This window comes from Tetranychus urticae, chromosome 1 (genome assembly GCF_039701765.1).
Source record: "Tetranychus urticae isolate SD_2017Ah chromosome 1, NJAU_TeUrti_SD_1.0, whole genome shotgun sequence".
NCBI classification, from domain to species: domain Eukaryota; kingdom Metazoa; phylum Arthropoda; class Arachnida; order Trombidiformes; family Tetranychidae; genus Tetranychus; species Tetranychus urticae.
In genome coordinates this window covers 23,255,583-23,276,874 of record NC_142958.1, presented here as the reverse complement: position 1 = coordinate 23,276,874, position 21,292 = coordinate 23,255,583, and the positions used below count along the sequence as shown (strand labels likewise).

The window sequence follows — 21,292 nt, the reverse complement described above, 5'->3', positions numbered from 1 at the left end:
AGTCGAAAAATCGCAATTTTCGTAAAACATTCAATTACATTCACTAAATCCTTTCACCTTCAAGCACTTACATATTGTATTGAATATTATTTTTGTTAAAAAGCTTTTGTTTCAAATAAAATTCATATTTTGAGTACGAAAATTAATTATCTTATCCCTGAAGCTATCCTTATTTCAATTTGACATAATTCAATTTGTTAAATAATTGTTTAACTATTGTAGACACGACTTTTATTCAGCTTAACAATAGGAAAACGTCTCATTTATTTTCATATTTGAGTATTTTAAGAATCAGATAATGAGCAAACAAAGTTCTTTTATATCACAAAACAAGGCGAAACAGTTTTTTAATCGTGTCGTTTCTCGTGGTTTAATATTTCCACTAGCAGGTTAGTAAAGAAACGACAGAAAAAATATTTTAAGCTGAACATTCTGTCTCAATTTTTAGGGAATCTGCCAGGATTTAAACGTTCAAAGCCTAGTGACGATCAACTGGTTGGATCAAAACACCTTAAATTGGCTCCATTTACTGTACCTGAAGATGCTTCTCCTTTCTTGAAATTATACGCTGAGAGATATCATACGAGCATCAAGAATGATCCAGATAATGTGGTCAATATTTATAATACCGTTTGCTTCCTAATACTTTCCTTGATGGACAGTAAATTGGATAAAAACATTTGTCAATTCCTTGATTCATTTACACCCATTGTGAACATTAAAAGTCACATGGATTCATTTGATGACGATGTTGGAATGGCTATGCAGCGACATCGAGATGCAGCAACCATCCTTAACTACTGGCAGTTAGGAGCTCTGCGTCGCTACGAATTCCTCAAATGGCACCTCATAGCGGTACGAAGTGCCGAGCTTTTCCTTTTCTTCCATCGAGATCAAAGTAATGGATTCAGCAATTATATCAATAGATTTTTCGATAAACAATATTTAGGTGAGTTTATCCTCTTCACAATCAATCTTTTCAGCTCATTAATTATTTACATTACATTGGCATTTTAGTTACACAAAGTCAACTGGGTTCATCTACAAGGATAACTGAAAATGTTACCACTGTTGAAAAGCCAGAGATTAAATGTTCATTGGCCATGAATAACTCTATTTTGGATTTGCCTTTGGATGAAGCAACATCTATAGTGACCAGTGAAAAGCGTAAATTGGAAACACAGATTGAAAACTTCTCTCTTTACCTCAGATGTATTCGAGAGTTGATTCAGATCAACGAGAATAATATTGCCAAGATCCATTCCTACCAATTCCGCTGGAGACCAACTAGACTATCAGAGCGAGTTCAAAGTAAACGAATCATTCTCAATTCACCAATGTCTGCATTGCATAAAGCTTACTGTGATTTCATATCACGTCAAGTTCAAAACAGCAATCCAAGCTAAGTTTAACTCAGTAACTTATTTAATTTGTCAATTACTGGCCATGAATACACCACAAATCAATGCATGACAATCGATTGACTATCTAAAAGCGAAGTGTTTTTAACCATTAATAAACAAGATTTCTCTGTTTTTAATTACTCTAGTCAAACCTATTTTATTAACCTTTCAATAGGTTAAGAAATTTAAATTGATTTTCAATGGCTTAATATTGATTGTTGATTCTGACCCATGCGATAAAAAAATGTAAAAAATACGAGTTAAAAAGTGGAATATATTTTCCTTGGTCTTTCAAAGCTGTTTTTATAATACCTTACATTAAGTTAGGTTAATGGTAAACGCAATCAATAAAGTTGGGAAGTAAAGTAAGGAAACTTGTCTGATTTCAACTTAACTAATCAGTGTCATCTTGGTTAATAAATTTTCTGTGGACAATTAATTTTATCCTTTAGATCTTGTATTACTTAATTTTGTAGTTTACCCGGCTAATGACCTGAAATGAATTTCCCGTTATGTATATTTGATAAGTTGTAATTGAACTTGACCTTGCTTTTATGTATTAATATCTTTGTCTTTAGGTGATTGAACTGATCAAGTGAGATGAGGATGAAGATCATGATATAAACAGGTAACATGATGGTTTGATTGAGTGGGTAAATTAAGAAGATTTAACAAAACAATGAAAGGGAAATGTTAATGTAGACAAAGTTGTAATCAAAGAGATTGCTAGTTCAATGTTGATTGAAAATGACTATTAAAGTCTGGGTTGGTTTGAAAATAAGTGAAATGTTGAACTTGTACACAAGTTATAAACTGGCTTAAAATAGGAAGCAAAATAAGGAAGAGGAAGAAGATGAAGATGAAAATGATGTAGGAGAAGGGCTGAATATGAGGTGAGAATGAGGGAGATCAAAGGTAAGATGAAGATGATCAAGTTGGTCCAGGGAAAGTTGATTTAACTGTAAATTTTGGTTCCCTCCAAGAATTGAACAGTTTTCATTTTCACATAAATAACTGTGTTTGCTCAGGAGATCGAAGAGCAAGTTTAGTTGCCGTTAGGAAACAATTATGGAACCATCGATTAATTATTGGACTTTTTATTTTACTGTAACAAGTGTTTGCTTGATTGAACTATTAACCAATGTAAATGGACATGGACGAATGTTTGAACCGCCGGCGCGAAATACAATGTGGAGATTTGGTTTCCCTTCATTTCCCAACTATGAGGATAGTGAACTCTTTTGCGGAGGAATAAAGGTAATTGTTGTTTAATTTTTCGTGCTTGGTGTTTTATTTTGAATTATTTTGTTGGATGGTTTTACTTTGATTATTGGTAATCAACCTACAACGATAGTGTAATGGCTAACTCAGTTCTTCTCCATTGAAAAAGGTTCAATGGCAAGACAATGGAGGTAAATGTGGTATTTGTGGTGATCCAGCAAATGGAAGACGTGATCATGAAACTGGTGGTGTTCATGCTAGAAATATTACCACGAGATCTTATCCACCGGGTTCAGTCATTGATGTGGCCATTGATACAGTCACTAACCATGGTGGAAGATTTGTTTTTCAAATGTGTTGGAGGGATTCATGGGAAGTTAAAGGTGAGTAGTTAACGGTTCCTTTGGTTAGGTCACTTTATTTATGATTAAATTTGCTTCTCGTTTTATGTTAAACCAATTTCGCTCATCTGCGTGACTATTAGAGACTGAAGAGTGCTTCGAGACGTTGAAGCTAAAAGATGGATCCGATACAGTTAGTGTTAACAATAGACCTCGAGCTGGTTTATTTATATTTCCTGTTCAACTTCCACCTGAAAAAACTTGTAAAAAATGTATCCTTCGTTGGCATTGGTTATCAGGTAATCATTTAATTTATCAATGTATTTATAAAAAAAGCCATTACTTACTTGATGGGTCATTTTGTTTTGATTTAGGTAATAATTGGGGGCTTTGTCCAAATGGTACTTATGAAGTTGGCTGTGGACCTCAAGAAACATATAGAAACTGTGCTGACATTGCGGTTACACATGATTTAGGAATCCGAGGTCCACATTTACTTGAACCTTCTGATTATCGTCGTCGATTTCTCCATAGATGATCATCTTAAATTGTTGTTTTATTTTCTCACATCAGCATCAATGATCAATTGCTTGATCGTTTTTGAATCCAAATATTAATTTATTGCCTTCCAATTGATCCAAACTATTCAAATGTATATCATCATATTTTTTTAATCACTAATGTTCATCAGCGATATGTAAATTAAAATTTTATTTATTTTAACACTAAGCAATCAATAAAATTACTAAACAGTGAAAATTAGTTATTGATATTCAAAAGATTTCCTATTCATTGAATTATTATTCAAAATACAAAATTTCCGCTTCGTATTGAGTGCCTTATTTTGCCGCCATCTCTTGGCTTAAAGAAGCAAATCAATGAAGCAGCTTCATTGACTGAGGTAAAATACTGCAACACGAATTCATCTTATTAGTTATTATTTTGACATTGTTTTTATATTGATGATTATTGTTATTAGTAAGTGACATTCCTATTTAACGTTGCAAAATGTATGCTGGTTCCTCATCCTCTACAAGTAAACAAGAACCTCGAGATAAAGATTCAACCAAGGGTAAACCCAACTATGTCCAGAAAGCAACCCTTGCTGGGCATACAAAAGCAGTTTCCTCCGTTAAATTTAGTCCTAATGGTGAGTGGTTAGCATCTTGTTCAGCTGATAAATTTATAAAAATATGGTCTGCCTTTGATGGGAAATTTGAAAAGACTATCTCTGGCCATAAACTTGGTTTGTCAGATATTGCTTGGAGCACGGACTCTAAATTGATTGTGTCTGCTTCAGATGATAAAACACTTAAATTGTGGGAAGTTACTACTGGTAAATGTTTGAAAACTTTAAAAGGACATTCAAACTATGTTTTCTGTTGTAGTTTCAATCCTCAATCTAACCTGATTGTCTCTGGTTCATTTGATGAATCAGTTCGTCTTTGGGATGTTAAAACTGGTAAATGTCTAAAGACATTACCAGCTCATTCTGATCCTGTATCTGCAGTTCATTTCAACCGTGATGGATCTCTCATTGTTTCTTCTTCATATGATGGTCTCTGTCGAATCTGGGATACTGCATCAGGTCAATGTTTAAAGACTCTCATTGATGATGACAACCCTCCTGTTTCATTTGTCAAATTTTCACCAAATGGAAAATACATTCTAGCAGCAACTTTAGACAATACTCTGAAATTATGGGACTACAGCAAAGGAAAATGTCTCAAGACTTATACAGGACATAAAAACGAGAAATATTGTATTTTCGCTAACTTTTCTTGTACTGGAGGTAAATGGATCGTCTCAGGATCAGAGGATCATCTAGTGTACATTTGGGATTTACAAAGCAAGGAGATCGTTCAAAAGCTTTCTGGTCACACTGATGTTGTTATGTGTACCTCCTGTCATCCAACTCATAACATTATCGCCTCCGCTGCTTTGGAAAATGATAAAACAATCAGACTTTGGAGAAGTGACAATTAGGCTAAAACTATATTCTTAAGTAATTCGACTCAATTTCAAATCAAACAGACAATTTTGGGTTACATAATTTATTGATTCATGTCCTTTCAAGGTTTTTATATATTCATGCAAGATAAATATACACACAAACTAAGAGAAAAACTGTATCATAAAATCCTCATTTGTCCAAAAAGTCATCATGACAAAACACTTAATTCTTCAATCTGAGTAATTATATTCAACAGTTACTCGCTGACTATTTTCATTGGCCTGAACTCCTAAAAAAGCATTTCCTTTTTTCGCTTTTCCCATATATTTCTTATTTGCTCGCAATTCATCTCATTTCTGATATTAGGTCGATCATTTTCATAATGATGTTCATGTAAAAGCTTCAAGCAATTGTTTAATACGTGAAAACGTATAATCATATCAATGGAAACGTAAACATTATTGTAAATCAAAGTAGTCTACGTAAATCGATTTAGCCTCTTTTAATTTCCACAACAAATCATCTCTTAAACTTAGCTGATTAAAAATCTGCAAATTTTCATTTTTGATTTAGCTTTTATTTCATCTTTTGTTTGTGTCTTTTTTCAGTCCAATTGGATTTAAGCACTAACGTTAGCAGATTTACACAATAATTGGCATAATTAAGTGTCATGAAATGTATCAGTGTTTTAATTTCATTACTCGGTTGCATGAAATTGAAAATGATGTGTAAGTTATCTAGATCTCATAATTGTGAGACTATATTGTTTGTTATATCAACTTTTTCAATGAAAATTTGTAGACTTCCTGGTAATATCATTATTACTTCATTTGATTTACTGTTTAAACACATTGATCAACTGATAGACTTATCTCTAGGTTGGGGTTCAGCAATTACTAGGTCAGCTGATTCAGGAAAAGCTTAAAGAATAGTTTTTGATAAAAGTTAAGGTTTAGCTGGATTCATTGATTGAATATAAAGACATAATTGAATATAAACATGCAAATGGTTAAAAGTTTCTTGAAGAAACACAGATGCTATTATCAAATAAGAATTTGATTTGGCGCTTCAATATCGGTGTCTTATCAATTAATCATCGACTCACGTTCATCGCCAAACATTTTGTTGTAAATGAACAGTAATCAAACTGTTTAACGAAACAAAATAATTCTGGATTCCTTGTCAATATTTAGCTTCATAACAGGTTAATTTAGGTTTATTAAGTTCGGCTAAGAAACAGATTCAGATCAATTTTTATTTTAAGTAACATTTCAACCAGTTACTTAGTGCCTAGTGACTTCATCGAACGGTTTAAATTTTACTCAATTGTACTGTAAATCTGTATGTTCAGTTCATTTTAGGAAATGAAAGTCAAAATAAAAGTAAGTAAACAAATTAAAAAAGCATTAAACATTAAACTTCACCTAAATCACTCACAACCACAAAAAATAAGAAAAATTCAGTATCAAAAACCAGTAAAGATTTGAGGAATAAACGAAATAGTTTTGACTTTTATCGACCTTTACCTATCTTCCACTTTTTATAAATTTTTTCCTTCAAATTTCCCTCTCTTTTTTACGATCATATCGAGTATTTCCATTGGGATATCGGTATCTTAAATCCTGTAACTAGGATTCCGATTTTAACTGAGATCGATTTTTCTGGTCAATTTTACCCAGAATTTAGATTTTTAAAAACATAATTGTATCATAACAAATGCCAAAAAACACTTATTCGTGAACAAAACAAGTATCATCGGATCTATGCAATTATCTTCTGACTCGGAACTTCGTGTTTTTAAGGAGACTGACTTTCTCTGGTTGAGATAAAATAAAAAGATAAAGATGGAATCGATCAGATCGATTTTAAATTGGGATCGGAACATCCCTAATTGTAAGATAATTGCTTACGATTAACAACTTGTTCACCTTCATTCAACTGTTCTTACTTTGATCATTAGTGAATATTAATTGCTATTTTGTGTATTCCCGTCAATTTTTTCATTCAATCTTGTAACAATGCCTACTTTAGAAGTACAAACCAATGTTGACGCATCTAAATTAACTCCAGAATTAGCTGGTAAAGCAGCTCAGGTAGTTGCTGATGCTCTGGGAAAGCCAAAATCGTATGTGATTGTCTCCTTTAAATCTGCTGTCATGTCTATGGGAGGTGAATCAGGGCCAACCGCCATTGCTCATCTTGGTTCAATTGGTAAAATTGATCGTGAAATGAACAAAAAAACTTCAAAAGCTTTATCAGCTTTTCTGGTCAAAGAATTGGGTCTTCCAGAGGATAAATTTTATATCATGTTTCATAATCTCAACAAAGAAAATGTTGGATGGAAAGGAACCACATTTGATGATTTCTTGTAAAAATAATCAATGCCGATACTGATTCCAATAAATCCATCCATATAAAATTCAAAAAATCGGAGAACCAAGTTTATTCTTAATCAACTTTAGCAACAACCATTCAAATGACCATTACCTAAGCTTTAAAGATTTATGGAAAACTGGAAATACAAAGTGATTGAACTCCTCATACAATCGTAACCCGGGTATTGCAATGTCTGTAATTTGATTTAAAATAAAGGACAAATTCACAGAAAACATAATGGATTGAATTTGATTGAATTGCTATGTTGTTTCACAAGGAGGCTAATCCGGAAGATTAACTACTCTTGAATCATCTTTTCATTATCAATTGAAAATATTATTTTTAGTTGTATTCCAACGCAAAGAGTTACCTTACTCTTTGATCCAAAAATTATCTATTGTGAGTTATCTTGAATCTTTTAGTTTAGATTGTAAATGAGTATCAAGGATATATTTCAATAAGAAAAATGTTGTCTTCATTACACCTAACATAATACATGTATATCAGATGTAAACCTAATCCAACAATGCACAGACAAAATTAGGTTCAGCCATTAAAACGAGTAAACCAGATAAACCAGTAAATTTGTTTGAATAAAAGAGTTAAGATCAGGAAGATCGTGTAATTGATTGAACAAAGTCACTCAGCTGTATTACAGTAAATATTCCCAAAGTGAGACTTCATAGGCTTAGCACTTTGGCTTATTTTTCTCAAAGGTTTGAAGTAATTAATGGTCTTAATACAACTTTGATAATTGCACAAAACATTGTTATTTAACAAAGCCTCATTTTGGGAATATTGACTACAAAATTAGCGATGTGAACGGGTTTACAACCAATTTATCAAGATTGACTCATGCAAATTAACATTTTGAAAATAATGGAAACCCAAAATTTACAGTTAAACAGTCACCCAAACTCTGAGTAAAAAACAATCAGGTTTGTCATTCTTCCATTAGAATGCTCTTGTTTTCATGAGATTTAATTTTGGGCTTAATGGTTGTCTCCATTATTGAAATTGACTTTGCTAATCAAAATTGTTTGGATTAATGAATTTTGACAAGTGATAGACGGGTGATAGATTGGCAGAGTTATCATTAAATCAGATGATCAACTAAACGATCAAGATCAAATTAAGCAAGACGCATGACAAAATCGGTTAAACTGTGGAACCGCTTCGCCGATCAATAAATGCAATTTGGTTAGGTTAGGTTGAACCAAAACAGATACCTTCTGTTTCTTTCTCACAGTTCAAATCAAAACCCATTTTTCCTTCAATATTTTCTTCTCTTTCTTTTTTTCCTTTCTTTCTCATTAACTGTGTACATTTTTTACCGATGAGAAAGCATTTGCAACCTAAATTGGTTAATCCAAAGCCCTTAGATAAAAAATTACTTTGTTTGCTCCCATTTTAATCCATTACTAACAGATTTTATAATTTTACAAAATAATGCTTACTTGTAACCTTTTTAGTAAACCTTTTATGTCTCGTTTCTTCTAACCATGATCAGTTAACCAATTTCCATGATTGTCTTGGTTTAAGGTAAGTCTTAATAACTCAGTTAATCCTTCCCAATATTACACCTTAACCCACTGTAGTCATGTTATTATTAGACTTGAAAGTATAAGAATGCTGAGTTGTTGCAATATTATTGTTGTTAATGCGCGATCAGTCAACTTGTAGACTTGCTCTTCAAGTCTGTTTACCGTCAATATTGCAACAATATGTAACAAATTTACCTAAATATGAAAACTTACATGATCTTTGACTAATCAACCCAATGTTTTGTTATCCTTTCATGCATCATTAACACTCAAATCTCCAAGTTCACCATCAACCCTTTCTTGTGCCATGCTTCTATTGATGTGACAATCTTTTGATTATGTTAGTTGACCGGTACAGTAACCATCTATAGTTATCAGTTATCACCATCTTATATGAGATGATTAAAGCAAACCAGAGAACATTATGTTAATTTGTTTAATTTATTCTATGCTCGTACCTCACCAAGACTTATCAAAATTTTCGAGCATGTGCCTTTTTCGGCATCCTCCTTTATTTTATTACACTAATCACCTACAACCTTAACATTCACTCCATTCAATTAACATGTCACTATTAAACGCTTTCACTTCCATTTGATTCACTCCACCTAAGGCAGTCTTTTTGTAATTACCATCTTCTGTTATGTCTTTTCATCTCCATCCATTCCCATATCGTATGTTAACCTTGATATTAACGTTTTTTCATTCTTCTCTATCACTTTGTCTTCGAGCATGATCAGGTTCTTCTTGGATAAAACCAAAGACAATTGAAATAACTCAAAAAGAGTCTAAACAAACGAAAAAATTTGACAACAAAAAAATAAAAGTAACCAGTTGGAAGCAGACACCAGTACATAGTCACCCAAAAGTCAACCATGTCTTCGGTAAAAGTAGCAGTAAGGGTACGACCCTTCAATAATCGTGAAATTGGCTACAAATGTCGATGTATTATTGGAATGAATGGACAAACAACAAGTAAGTTAATAACTGCCTTCCTTAACCAGCAAATTTGCCGAATAATTAATAGTAAATGTTGATAATGGATAAATATAGCTAACTGTATCACTTCATTAATTTGTCTCATCTTTTATTCACTATTTTCTTGTCTTCTGCATTTCCACCAGCAATTACAAATCCAAAGATACCTGATTCGGATAAAAGTTTCAATTTTGATTACTCATATTGGTCACACAATCCATCGGATCCTAATTTTGCATCCCAAGAAAAGGTTTACAAAGATATTGGTGAAAAAATGTTACAACATGCATTTGAAGGATACAATGTTTGCATATTTGCTTATGGACAAACTGGAGCTGGTAAAAGTTATACAATGATGGGAACCAAGGAGGAAGAGGGTGTAATTCCTCATATCTGTCGTGATCTTTTTCATCGCATTTTATCTGATAATGATGAGAGTGCCATGTATTCGGTGGAAGTTTCATTCATGGAGATTTACTGTGAACGTGTTCGTGATCTGTTGAATCCTAAAATCCGGTCATCTCTACGTGTTCGTGAACATCCTGTTCTTGGTCCATATGTTGAAGATTTATCAAGACTTGCAGTCACCTCATATGAAGATATTAGGGAATTAATGGATGAAGGCAACAAAGCAAGGTAAATTTTGACCATCTTTCATTAATTATGTTTAGTTTACCCAAAAAATACTATCATTAATATCAACCAAACCTTAAAATGGTACAGTCTATTATTAGATTACAGAACCAACCATTTTTCTTTCTCAATGTTATTCTGATCTCTCGGTTGAAATCAAAACTTGAATACAATTAGTTCAAATACAATCTATTATAATACAACTAATAGTTAAACAAAATCATCGGTAGCTGTCATATTAGAGCGCATAACACAAATATGAGCTGAAATGTGAAACTAGAGTTAAGCTGTTGTTTTTCATAGACCAAAATACTGCGTTTCATCAATCAAATCGAAATAAGAAGTGTGTATTAATGATACAGTATTATGTGTATGGATCTAGGGCGAAATATAACTCAACATTGGCTTGTTAGAAGAGAAGTTTCAAATTTTTAACTTTTCTGCTGGAAACATTCAATGAATGAAAAACAGCTCGGAGCTTATTTGAATTAACGTTGACAAGTCATTTGACGAGTCGAAGCTGCTTATAAACTGAAAATTGCAAATTAATTTGAATGAATGAAGTTTACTTGTATTTGAGAAATGAACTGCTAACTTTGAAAGTGAAATTGCGTGCTAATGAAACTGCAGTATTGATTTTTTAATGATCCATAGGCGATCATCACAATTCTTGCTGTTGAAAGTGGGAATGAAAATTGAAATTGCTTTAAATAAAATCTTTATTCAGCATTACCGATATGCTTATAAACTGACATTGTTTCGGGAATTGAATCAAATTATTGTTTGATATTGTTACATAATCGAAGCTTTAAAAGACCACATCGAGACTTGAACAATTGTCGGTTATCCTTGAGCTCATTGATGACAGTTTTCCAGTCGACATCAGTAGAAGTTGATTCAGCTTTGGTTGATTCAAGGAACTTGACTAAACCATCAACATCACCAGCATGTTGGTACTTCAAGATATCAGTTTTGTGGGCCAAAAGGAAAGAGACTAAAGTTTCTCGCTTAACTGAAGTCAATTTAGTTCCAGGTCCAGTGTTTCGAACAGCCCAAGCAACAAGAGATGGAAGTCCGTGTTCCTTTTCCTCACTCTGTCCAGTTACTTTCTTTTCAAGAATCTTACCGAAAACAAGAACCCAATTGACTCCTTTAGTACCAGATTCATCAGCATGATCCTTTAAAAATTTAGTTGCACCAATGATGTTGAGTGAGTTGTAGTACTTAAGAAACTCGTCTCGATACTTCTCAGTAAACTGATAAAACTTAGCTGCGTCAATCTTAGCTGCTTGACAGTCCTCTTTAGGGTCAGCAGCAGCCCAGAGTAGCAATGGGATTGCTTCAGTAACAGCACCACTGTTAGCGATTTCATCGCCTGAAATAAATAATCAATGAAATTGAAATGTGAAAATGTTGTTCAATGTTAGAAATTGAAATTTATGGCTTACCGGAGACGATGAAAGATGGAAGGATTAGGAGTGAAGCAACAACAAGTAAACGCATCATTTTGATTGAGATTGATTTCACGTTAAATTCAATTGTAACTCAACTGGGAACAATTTTATGATAATTTACTGTGGATTTTCATCTCCCTTTTATACCAATTTTGTAGTTTAAGTTATCGTGAACTTCCTTGTACTTTTATAACTTGACATTGATTTTGATTCGATGGTGACAGATTTATCTCATTGTTTCGATTGTTTTTGACCAAGTTGACATCATCTGTACCACCTGAAAGTCTCGGATATAAATATTAGTTAATTATCAGTATCAATGGTTAATAATATCATTAATTTTGAAAATTATTGAGGATGATAAAATCTTTGCTTATCCTTTAGCTTTATGATCCTCTGCTGTTAGTTATAACAGATGAATCTTTCAAATTTCAACATTTTTTCATAAAAATAAAATTTGAAATTCGAAATAATTCCCATGAAAATTTAATCTAGATTTTCATCGGCTTTTCACATCATTTTTCAATTCAAGTCATCGTGAACTTGCTTGCACTTTTATGATTTAAGACTTTGATTTGATGACAGATTAATCTCATTGTTTCAATTGTTTTTTTACCGAATTGACATTATTTTTATCACCTGAGCGCTCAAATTTTAGTATCAATAGTTAATCATATTGGTTGTGATGACAGTTATTGACGATGATTACTATGATAAAATTGAATTGAACTCTTTTATACTCACCCTTTTACCTCATGATCACCTTCTGTTTCCTTATTTTAGATGAATCTTTCAACTTTTATAAAAACATTTTTTATCAAATGAATAAAATGCTAAACTATTCAACATAAGAAAATTATGATTCATACGAATATCGAATCGAAACCTTGTTAGCTTTTGAAACGCAATTCAAAGAAATTTAAAATAAAGCTTTTGCTCCAAGCTTGCATAGACGAATCCTCGAAGATACAATCGTACTTTAAAATACAGCTCTCGTCATAATACTAATACATGTTGATTGAAGCACTAAATTAGAGTTATTAATTTGAATACATTTGCATGAGTAATTTCGAGGTCTATCTAACATAGTTTTCAATGGTGAAAAACTTATTTTTCAATTCCTTCATGAATTACTACTATTAATAATATTTAGTCAAAAGGGAGAAAGTGGAAAAACTTGAACTTTCGAGTTAAGTGTTGGTAAATTTGTAGGGTCATGTAAATTAAGTTAATTTGCGTAATCAAAATATTTCTTTGATCGACTTTTTTTGATAAATCACTCTGGAAGTTCAAATGCGAATGCTTTTTGAACAGTTAATGTTCAAGTTTTTTTCATCAAACTGATTTTGTCTGATGTAACTTTTAATAGTCAACCAGAAAATACAATTATTTGAAAAAGCTAAATGCTAAACTTATTCTCCTTCATAAATAAAGCATTTACACGAAAATGATTCAATGCTAGAACTTTTAAGAGATTCATCAAATTGGGACTGGAACTTTACTCTGAATGTCAACTCTTAACTGCCAAGATGTATTCAAAGAGGAAACTTAACTGTAAAATATAGTCTAAAAAATCATGAATCAATTGTTTTGAAATTTATAGATTGCATGATTTGTAGAAAGGGTTGAATGTTGTGTTGAAACTTGGACTTAAATTCAGAAATCAAATGAAAATTCTGTATATATAATAAATACAGTAGTTTTAAACAAATATCTCTGGGTACAGCTCAATAAAAGGTTAAACCGACATTTAATGGACAGATTTTACTTCTTTTATTGAAATCATCTCAAGATAATTTATTTTTATATAATGATTATGATACCAAGAGATTATTTCAACATGAAATTCTCATTTTAACATGATGTACCGTATTTTGTCTCAAATGGCGTAACTTTTTTATTACACCAGTTCACATCCTTTGAGAGTTACATGCAAAAGCATGAACTTACCTGGTAAAACTTTCATTTTGTAACAATTTTTGTTTGTCTAATGATTAATCATAATCTCTCAGGGGAGTCTATAACAGATTTTACAATTTGTTAACTATCATTTACAGGGAGTGGGAATTATTTTCATTTGCTTTTTGTAAAGATACAAAGTGTTTAGTATTTAATTTGATAACGTTCAGATTTGAACAACAATAGCCATTAAAAAACAAAATAACTTAATTTATTTTCCTCTTTCTTGGATTCTTTACAGGACTGTTGCCGCAACCAATATGAATGAAACGAGCAGTCGATCTCATGCAGTGTTTACTATTATTTTTACTCAACAAAGAACTGATTCTATCACAGGTTTGGAAGCTGAGAAAGTGTCCAAAATATCGCTCGTTGATCTAGCTGGAAGTGAACGTGCTGATTCAACTGGAGCTCAAGGAACGCGGTTAAAAGAAGGCGCAAATATCAATAAATCATTAACTACATTAGGCAAAGTTATTTCAGCATTAGTTGAAATGGTGAGTTAGTTGAATGAAAACTTGATGTCTTATGATTGAATAATTAATCTATTTATATTGTTATATTTCCTACAATTAACTGTTCATCTAAATACTCAACTTAAACAGTCAGTAAGTTTATACAGTCTTATAAGACGATGGATTGAAAACTGATTTTTTAATAAATCTTTCATCTTTGTTTCAGGCAACTAAGAAAAAGAAGAAAGGTGAACATATTCCATATCGAGATTCTGTTCTAACTTGGCTTTTGCGTGAAAATTTGGGTTAGTCAGAAAATTATATTTGTTTAAGATTTTGGATTTTAACTTGTTTTGTGGTTTTATTTATTTCAGGAGGTAATTCAAAGACGGCAATGATTGCAGCCATTAGTCCAGCAGATATTAATTATGACGAAACATTAAGTACATTACGTTATGCTGATAGAGCTAAACAAATTGTATGCAAAGCAATTATTAATGAGGATGCCAATGCAAAATTGATACGTGAATTAAAGGAAGAAATAGCAAAATTGAAAGCGTTGCTTAAAGCTGAAGGATTAGATGTTAGTGAAGATTCAAATCAAGTCGATGTACAATCTGTTAAAAGGCGAACCGGTTCGGTGTCACAAGTTGGCGAGACTGCAATTGAACAGCTTCAAGAGTCGGAAAAGTTAATGTCCGAATTGAATGAAACCTGGGAAGAAAAATTAAAACGAACCGAAAAAATTAGACTTCAAAGAGAGGCAGTTTTAAATGAGATGGGAGTTGCAACTCGTGAGGATGGTGATACAGTGGGACTGTTTTCACCGCAACGTACGCCTCATCTGGTCAATTTAAATGAAGATCCTCTTATGTCCGAGTGTCTAATCTATTACATCAAAGATGGTTTCACTCGTGTGGGTCGATCTGATGCTGAAATACCGCAAGATATTAAACTTCATGGAAGTCACATTGGAGTTGAACATTGTATATTTGAGAATCGACATGGCAAAGTAACATTAATGCCAATCCGAGAGTCACTTTGTTATGTTAATGGAATGAAGGTTGACAAGCCTGTTGAACTTAAAACAGGATCCAGAGTAATTTTAGGAAAATATCATGTTTTTCGCTTTCAACATCCTGAACAAGCACGATTACAACGTGAACCCAAACCCAAAGAGATTGAAGTTGACCCGGAAAAGAATGGATTAAAGCTTGTTGATTGGAGTTTTGCTCAACTGGAACTATTAGAGAAACAAGGAATTGATCTCAAACTGGGAATGGAGAAAAAGTTGGTTGCACTTGAGGAACAGTTTAAGAAAGAGAAAGAAGAAGCTGACATGTTTTTCGAGCAACAACGAAAAGATTATGAGGCTAAAATTGAAAGTCTACAAAGACAGGTTGATGAGCAGTCAATGACTTCATCGTCCGCTTGTATTTCAATGGTAACCTCTATGGTAACCTCAATACTACCAGATGAAGAAGCAACCGAAGATGTTTTCAGTGAAGAGTCCAATTGGACCGATGAACAATACAGCATAGTGAGTGTATCTTTCAACAAATGGAAATATCATCAATTTACAAGTCTTCGAGATGATTTATGGGGAAATGCCATCTTCTTGAAAGAAGCTAACGCCATTTCGGTTGAGCTAAAAAAGCGAGTGCAATTTCAATTCGTGCTTCTCACCGATACATTATATTCACCGTTACCAGCTGATTTAACCTCAGCCTCTGATTATGATGAAATTTACGATGGGGAATCAAGAGAAGCTAGTCCAAGAACATTTGTGGCAGTTGAAGTTTTAGACACAAAAAATGGAGCAACCCATTATTGGTCTTTGAGTAAATTAAGGTAAATTGACGAGTCCTGCGCTATTTACTTGCTTTTCTCTCTGTTTAATTATCAAATGGTTAAAAATTTAATTTCTATTTATCGTTAAAACCTCTTAACCTGTGATAATACCGTCTGCATAAGCTCTTACAATCTAAAGTCACCAGTTTCATTATTTTTGATTGCATGTTCATTATAAAATACATCAATTATCTTGATTATATTATATGATCAAACTTTAAGCCCAATGATACTTCTTATAATCACTTTTGCTTAGCATGGATGTAAAAATATATTGATGTATTTTGTTGCATGGATTGTTTTAAATGTTACCCTAATTGTGAATCAATTTTAAACCATTCAAACCTTATTAGTTGCTTGAAAACTTAGTTAACCTAATTGTATTTCCATCTCTTTTCCCATCTTTTTTTCTATCAATTTTTTTCCTCATTTCACAGGCAACGATTGGAGCTTATGCGTCATATTTACTATCATTATTTTGATGATATTGAGCTTGTAGCCTACCAAACCGATTCTGATTCAACCTCAGTTCAATTGATGAAATCATTTACCTTCTCTAATGACGAGATGATGAATCAAATCCAGATCGAGAACAGGTTATTAAATGAAAATAAAACCCAACAATTTAATGATAATAATATGAGTTAGGCTAGGAAAGCAAAATCATTAGGAGTAAATTGAAAGTGAATAATAATCGAATAGACTTTTGTGTTTTCCTATTCAATTTCATTTAGCATTTAGCCATTTTATACCATAATTTTAAGCATTTTATTCCCAATTATTTTTTCTTTATTGTTTATTTTTTTCTTTACATTGAACTTGTTTCTTTCTCTATCTCCATCTCTCTATTAACTGATATTAATATTCAGATATATTGTTCAGATTTTACCTGATCTTTGAATTTGTTGTTTCTTCTTGTTCTTTGCTTCTTTTAAAATTAACCATCTAAAGAAAACGTTTGGAGTTGATGAGAGAAATGTACAAAAACGAAGCTGAAATGTCACCAACATCACCAGAATGTAACTTCGAACCCAGTTCAACTGGAGGTGATCCATTTTACGATAGATTCCCCTGGTTTCGATTAATTGGAAGAGCATTTCTTTACATTTCCAATCTATTATTTTCAGTAACTTTAGTCCAAAAAGTTCCCATTGTAACTGAAAAAGGTGATGTTAAAGGTTTCCTTAGAGTTGCTATACAACCAGTCACTGGTAAGCAAATTGCTATTGATTTTTTAATCAAACTGTATATATTTTTACAGTCAACTTCAACTGACCTAGTTACTATTATTGTGTGCTTTTTTCATGCAAATTTGACCAGAGAATATCAATTATCTTTAATTGAATTCAAACTTTAATTGACTAACCCTGATCAGCCTGTCTTTTTGTTTAGTCAATATTTCACTTAACTTTGAATTAAGGTTACTCGCAATGGCAGTTATTGTCATTATTGTCAACCTTAAGCTTCCATCTTTCAATTTAATCAATAATTTAGTCATTTATGGTAATGAAATCGTAAATTAATCTTTTTATAATTACTCTAGCTTTTGTGAGGTAAACAACAGTTTATGTATTGATTTGACTAGCGCAAGTTATAAAGTTGCTGTTTTGTTATTAGATTTGTTTTGTTTTATTGAATATCAACCATTAACTCTTGTTTTCTTGTGTTCATTAGATGATGATGATTCAACAAATGTACCTGACATTGGATCTGCTTCATTAAACATCAAACAATCAGCAAGAATTGAATTTGATCCTGATGATCCCAAACTACTTAGCCTTAAGCAAAAATGGACCCAACCTGCGGGTTCAAAGGATTTTAATATACCTAATTTACTAAAATTTATTAATGATCCCGAGTTGAGTGAATCGAACAATAACAATAATGACGATGAAGATGGCGGTGATAATAATGAATGTCCAGATTCGAACAATAATAAGCAAATTTCAGTAATAAATGGTGACAATAAAGCATGGTCTAAATTTAGTGATCATATCAAATTGGGCAAAGATTTTACCTTTCGTGTTATAATTTTACAAATAATTGATGTTGGTAAAGAGTATGAAGACATTTTGTGCCGATTCAATTTCCTTCATCGACGTGATGAACCCTTTTTAACTGAATCAATTAAAAATACTGGAAAAGGTCCACCTCCGGGTTTCTTCAGGATACAAAACATAACAATTCAAGTTACTCAAGAGTTTATTGATTATCTTCAATCTTATCCGCTTGTTTTTGAAGTTTTTGGTCACTATCAACATCATCCACTTCATAAAGAATCAAAGGATGTCAGGGATTTCATTCCAGCAATACAAAATCAGTAAATATAAATTAATAAAATAGCTCTTCTCTGTATGATCTAATTATTAACCTTTTTCAATTCCGTCTTTTTATTCTTCTCCAACAGTGATTCAGTTCGTCAACCTCCTCGTCGTATGTTTCCACAATTAATTCCAGTCTCTCAACCTATTCGATCAAAAAGATGCTCTTTATTGAATGCATCGCCAAGCTCAGCTCATATTCATGCCAAATACGATTTATTAGTATGGTTTGAAGTCTGTGAGTTAACACCCACTGGTGAATACATTCCCGTGGTTGTTGATCACCACGATGATACACCTTGTCGAGGTACATTACTCCTTCACCAAGGAATCCAACGTCGTCTTAGGATCACAGTTATACATGAAGATGATCCAGACATTGTTTGGAAAGATATTCGGGAATTGGTTTTGGGGCGAATACGAACAAGTGTCGATTATCCAGACAATTTTGATGATGAAGAAGATGAATCAGTTTTATCTCTTAGTTTGTTTTCAATTGAATTTCTTGAAAAAATGGATGGTCGATCAGTTTGTCGATTTGAAGCTGCTTGGGATACTTCACTTCACAATTCAGATTTAATGAATCGAGTTACACCGACTGGTGAACGAATCTATTTAACTTTATCTGCTTATCTTGCGGTAAATGATTTAATCAATCTTTCCTTTCTTTTAACCATTTGTAACTTCAAAATTTTTAACTTTCGTTTCTTATTTATTTTCTTATGTAAAATATAGTTGGAAAATTGCAATCAATTAGCTATCATAACAAAAGATTTATGTCTAATGATTTATGGCCGAGATGCTCGAACTCTTCCTAGATTGGCTCCAAATACCAAGGCTCTTCGTCACTTGATCAGTGGAGCTTACAAGAACGCTGATTGTAATCATGTTTCCGCTGTTTATGAGTTAACTCTCAAACGAGCTGTTGATTGTGGGTCTCCTGGAGTGAAAAGACGTCAAAGACGAGTCAATGATACTTCAGGGATTTACGTTCGAGGCGAAGAAAATTTGAACGGTTGGCAGCCCAGAGGAGATTCATTGATATTTGATCACCAATGGGAACTAGAGAAGATAAAGAGACTTGAACTAACTGAGAAAGTTAGACATATCTTAACAGTTCGTGAGAAGCTTGAGAAAAATTCAAGTCAACCTGAAATACTTTCTTGTGGGTTAACAGCCAGTGGAAGTCGTATGAACCTTGCAGCTCTAGCAGCAAGTGCTAGTCCAGCAACAACTCCTGTTACCGATGAGGCCGTTTATAAACTCTGGGAAATGTCTTCAAGAGAAAAAGAATTGTGTCAAAAGTGTGTCAATTTAATCCAATCGCATATACCATCGAAACCAAGTCCACATCCAGTGAAAAAGGCTTCCCTTGGAACTCCAAGTGGCGATGAATCAGACCTTTGCTCTTCAACTCATTCTAGCCCTGAGTTATTATCACCTGAAAAACCAATCAACCCAGGTGATTGGTCACAAAGAAATAGTGTTACTCCAGACAAGGACAGAGATGCTTTAAATCTGCTCGATCCCGCTTTGAAACCTTTATTTGTCCCTGAAATTGAAGAAATACGATTAAGTCCAGTTATTTCTAGAAAAGGGTCAATTCTATTGTCGGATGAGAAATCAGCTAAATCAGTTAAACGTTGGGCAATTGTTCGTCGTCCTTACCTTTTCATTCATTTTGACGAACGTGATCCAATTGAAAGAGCGATAATAAATTTGGCAACAGCAAATATTGAATATCCTGAAGATTTGAATGATGTAAAACAATGTCGATCCATTTCAATTGAAACCAGACATAGAACCTTCGTTCTTTATAGTTCCAATGAGAAGGAGCTTCACGACTGGCTTTATGCTATTAATCCGCTTTTAGCTGGTCAGATAAGATCAAAATGTCCAAGAAATTCAGTTTTATTTGGTACAGTAGATTCCACTAACAATCAAGGACAATGTTACCTTTAGATTAACAATTTAAAAGTAAACACACAGTGATCATCTTGGACAGTACAGTAGCCTCAATGATAATGACACTTTAGATAATGACTTGCGATTGGAAATACTTAGTGAATCAATTATTATCTCAATCATTAATATAATCAAAGAGTTCAATCAAAGCAATCGTCAATCGATTCATAATGTAAAATTAAAAGCAAGACTTGCTGTTGATCGGATCCCAATAATCAAATTGTTACATTTATTTGTAAACTGAAATTGTCAGCAAACAAACAACCGTCAAAGATGTCTCAAATAATCTATTTTGTATATATTTTTTATATTTTTCTTCATGTTTCGATTGCAGTTTTGACTATAGTTTGGTTCTTATTCTCGTCCATTTCCACATTAACTACAATTTTAAACTATTTACCAGGATGAAACCATCTTACTGAGTGATTTTAACTGATTATTTTAATGTATAATTAATTTTTTTATTTTTGTCTTATTGATTGATGATAATAAATCTAGACAAAACTTTATTGTCACATTCGCTGTCCAAAATTGTTCACCTATTATTGAAATCACAATTTGCAACTAAAATCGTAGAAAGACCATCAATTTTCATGATTTTTCAATGCTATGGCGGCAATTCATCTGGGCAGTTAGGATTACATTTATCATCATGTTTAAGTCCTGGAGCTTTAGATTTTAAGATTTTAAGGCCAATGGCCAAAATCAAGAAAACTGTTGTTAAATTGAAAAAAGTATTCAATTCATGATGTGCATCAACAATTTTATGGACAAATAATAAGTTTATCTAACTCTTACGACCATAGAAAGAGATCGGTTCAACTGAAAATCGAACTC

The 21,292-nt window shown here is 32.6% G+C and overlaps 6 protein-coding genes across 8 annotated transcripts; 5 read left to right on the top strand and 1 right to left on the bottom strand.

The window, feature by feature from the left end:
- Nucleotides 1–361: 361 nt before the first annotated feature.
- LOC107362250 (uncharacterized) lies at nucleotides 362–1,518 on the top strand. Its single transcript, XM_089270128.1, has 2 exons — nucleotides 362–949; nucleotides 1,018–1,518. The coding sequence occupies exons 1-2, from the start codon at nucleotides 655–657 to the stop codon at nucleotides 1,404–1,406; spliced, it is 684 nt and encodes a 227-aa protein (XP_089126254.1). The 5' UTR covers nucleotides 362–654; the 3' UTR covers nucleotides 1,407–1,518.
- An 806-nt stretch (nucleotides 1,519–2,324) lies between these two features.
- On the top strand, nucleotides 2,325–3,744 carry LOC107362255 (uncharacterized). The gene is made up of 4 exons (XM_015929281.3): nucleotides 2,325–2,660; nucleotides 2,794–3,007; nucleotides 3,109–3,264; nucleotides 3,340–3,744. Exons 1-4 carry the CDS (start codon nucleotides 2,472–2,474, stop codon nucleotides 3,501–3,503), a joined length of 723 nt encoding a protein of 240 aa, XP_015784767.1. The 5' UTR covers nucleotides 2,325–2,471; the 3' UTR covers nucleotides 3,504–3,744.
- Nucleotides 3,745–3,834: 90 nt separating this feature from the next.
- wds (WD repeat-containing protein wds) lies at nucleotides 3,835–5,480 on the top strand. Its single transcript, XM_015929278.3, has one exon. It carries the CDS (start codon nucleotides 3,974–3,976, stop codon nucleotides 4,949–4,951), a length of 978 nt encoding a protein of 325 aa, XP_015784764.1. The 5' UTR covers nucleotides 3,835–3,973; the 3' UTR covers nucleotides 4,952–5,480.
- A 1,071-nt stretch (nucleotides 5,481–6,551) lies between these two features.
- LOC107362257 (macrophage migration inhibitory factor) lies at nucleotides 6,552–7,533 on the top strand. The gene has a single exon (XM_015929283.3). It carries the CDS (start codon nucleotides 6,938–6,940, stop codon nucleotides 7,289–7,291), a length of 354 nt encoding a protein of 117 aa, XP_015784769.1. The 5' UTR covers nucleotides 6,552–6,937; the 3' UTR covers nucleotides 7,292–7,533.
- Nucleotides 7,534–8,542: 1,009 nt separating this feature from the next.
- Nucleotides 8,543–20,986, top strand: unc-104 (kinesin family member unc-104). Of its 3 annotated transcripts, none has more exons than XM_015929256.3 (11): nucleotides 8,543–8,837; nucleotides 9,571–9,814; nucleotides 9,964–10,453; nucleotides 14,105–14,360; nucleotides 14,545–14,623; nucleotides 14,693–16,169; nucleotides 16,607–16,765; nucleotides 17,121–17,380; nucleotides 17,844–18,489; nucleotides 18,577–19,129; nucleotides 19,226–20,986. In XM_015929256.3, exons 2-11 carry the CDS (start codon nucleotides 9,715–9,717, stop codon nucleotides 20,450–20,452), a joined length of 5,247 nt encoding a protein of 1,748 aa, XP_015784742.1. In that variant the 5' UTR covers nucleotides 8,543–8,837; nucleotides 9,571–9,714; the 3' UTR covers nucleotides 20,453–20,986. The 3 variants fall into 3 exon arrangements, with proteins under 3 accessions (XP_015784742.1, XP_015784744.1, XP_089126191.1); XM_089270065.1 differs by having other exon boundaries at nucleotides 8,639–8,837; nucleotides 9,580–9,814; XM_015929258.3 differs by lacking the exon at nucleotides 16,607–16,765.
- Nucleotides 11,152–12,056, bottom strand: LOC107362256 (uncharacterized). Its single transcript, XM_015929282.3, has 2 exons — nucleotides 11,899–12,056; nucleotides 11,152–11,825 (listed from the first exon to the last, which is right to left on the bottom strand). Exons 1-2 carry the CDS (start codon nucleotides 11,954–11,956, stop codon nucleotides 11,227–11,229), a joined length of 657 nt encoding a protein of 218 aa, XP_015784768.1. The 5' UTR covers nucleotides 11,957–12,056; the 3' UTR covers nucleotides 11,152–11,226.
- Nucleotides 20,987–21,292: the final 306 nt, after the last annotated feature.